Source organism: Solanum tuberosum, unplaced genomic scaffold (genome assembly GCF_000226075.1).
Source record: "Solanum tuberosum cultivar DM 1-3 516 R44 unplaced genomic scaffold, SolTub_3.0 contig00051, whole genome shotgun sequence".
NCBI classification, from domain to species: domain Eukaryota; kingdom Viridiplantae; phylum Streptophyta; class Magnoliopsida; order Solanales; family Solanaceae; genus Solanum; species Solanum tuberosum.
Window position 1 is genome coordinate 8,262 of NW_006240279.1, and position 2,025 is coordinate 10,286.

At 30.8% G+C, this 2,025-nt stretch overlaps 1 protein-coding gene across 1 annotated transcript; it reads right to left on the minus strand.

The window, feature by feature from the left end:
- Positions 1 to 1,151: 1,151 nt before the first annotated feature.
- LOC107059337 (probable inactive leucine-rich repeat receptor-like protein kinase At1g66830) lies at positions 1,152 to 1,725 on the minus strand. Its single transcript, XM_015305851.1, has 2 exons — positions 1,558 to 1,725; positions 1,152 to 1,451 (listed from the first exon to the last, which is right to left on the minus strand). Exons 1-2 carry the CDS (start codon positions 1,723 to 1,725, stop codon positions 1,152 to 1,154), a joined length of 468 nt encoding a protein of 155 aa, XP_015161337.1.
- Between the last annotated feature and the right edge of the window lie 300 nt (positions 1,726 to 2,025).

Genomic DNA, 2,025 nt, shown 5'->3' on the forward strand with positions numbered 1-2,025 from the left:
AATATGACAAAATAAGAGTATAATAATTGTTCCACAAAAAATTCAGATATTTATAAACAGTTAGAAAAAAAAAAAGCCATCTAAAAATGGTAAAGGTAAAACTATGATAACAAAATATCATTCTAATTAGGATCAAAACAAATATTAATATTTCAAAACAAGAAAAAAAGTACCTGAAAATTGCCTAATGATTCACATCAACAAGAGGCAATTGGTAAAGAAAAATTACTTTTCCATGATATATATATAGCTAAAGATTTATAGGATAAGATGAAAAGGTGAAGAGTTGTTTAAGTTAATTTTCAGAGGTTAATGATCTTAGACACGGGGGAGAGGAAAGGTTGATTGTTTTTACTAGTAATTTAATACATTTAATTACACTAATTATAGATAAAGGATAACAAATTTAATTCATTTAACCACACAAATTATAGAAAAAGAATAAAGAATAAAGGATAAACACTTTAATTATCTTTTTTTTTTTTTATAAAAACACGTTATTTAATTAACAAATTTAATCCATTTAAACATAACCTTTCTTAAAAGAATTAGATAAAAGCGTTTTTATAAAAAAATAAGTAATTCCTAACAACTTTCTATGAAATAATTTCTAACAATTTTCTATGAAATATTTTTGTCTTTCAAAGTTTGACTTTACACCTTCTAATTTATAGTATTTAGTATACGATAATATAATTATTACTTAGTAATTAAATAATTAGATATTTAATGATATTTTAATTTAGTTTAAGGGTAATATGGTAATTCAACTTTGCATAATGGAACTTTCCACTTATAATAATAATATATGATATGATATGATGATATATGATGATATATTTGACTTTCATGTTATTTGTACCTAAGCTAATATATGTGGAACCCCGCGTTTTTTAAATATGATGTTGGTTCTTTTAAGAAATACATAACTTTTTTTGAAAAATCTGAGCTAATGAGTGGCTGTGTAGATCACTTTTGTCAACTTGAAACAGAAACAGATTAATATAACCATTGATACTAAAATAACACACATGCATATAATTATAATTATGTTTCTACCAAACATATACAACACAACAAACAGAAAATTAAAACACACAACCAGAAAAGTTCAATCAACTAAAGACAACTTGGCCCCTCTCAATATTCCATTAAGTCTGTCGTCTCTGAGCTCTCTTCTTCGGCCTTCTTCTTTCGTGAGGCATGAGTCCATCAAAAAATTCCACAAACCATTTTGGCTTACGATATTTGAACATGAGGCTCCACATGACAGTTCCAACAACTAGTCCACAGCTGTAGCCTATGACTACTGATTCCCACGTAAATCCACTAAAAAAATATGACTCGCTTTCATCTTCTTCAGACTCCAATGGTTGAGGAACATGTGATGAATCACTCGTTCCACATTGTTTTGATAAAGGAGGACCACATAAATCAACTTCCGAGCCAAGCTGGAAACGTGTCACTTATAACATTGTTCCCCAAATCAAGGACTTCTAGACTATCACACTTGAGCAACGACACAAGAATAGGTCCTTCAAATTGATTGCCATTTACGACAATGGTACTCAATGAAGTGTTGTGTGCACATAATGGGGGAAGACTCCCTGTGAAATTGTTCTTTCTTAAGTCCAACACCATTAGATTAGCCATGCTTCCCAAGCAATGTGGAACTGAGGCACTGAAGTAGTTGTGTGATAAATCTAATAAGATAAGTTTCCCCATGTTACAAATGGATGTAGGTAGTGGACCCTGGAGGGAGTTAAATTTCAGATCAAGATACTGTAGGTTATAGTAACGAAATCGTGGTAGGTGGCCTGTTAATGAATTATGAGAAAGGTTTAGGAATTGCAACGAGTCCCACCTCATGCCGCTAAACCAGTTAGGGATATGACCACAAATCTTATTGTTAGAAATATCCAAGACCTGAAGTGTCTTTACATTTCTCAAGAAGTATGGAAAATGCTTCAGTTGACAAGATGATAAGAGTAAAGATGATAGGCTAAGAAAGGTGATATTCATTCC

Bases quoted from the DNA above. Each gene is read 5' to 3' on its own strand.
- LOC107059337 (XM_015305851.1), bottom strand. From the start codon at position 1,725: ATGGGGAAACTTATCTTATTAGATTTATCACACAACTACTTCAGTGCC. The intron at 1,452-1,557 runs GTAAATGGCAAT...ACACGTTTCCAG, and splicing joins CTTCATTGAGTACCATTGTC to CTTGGCTCGGAAGTTGATTT.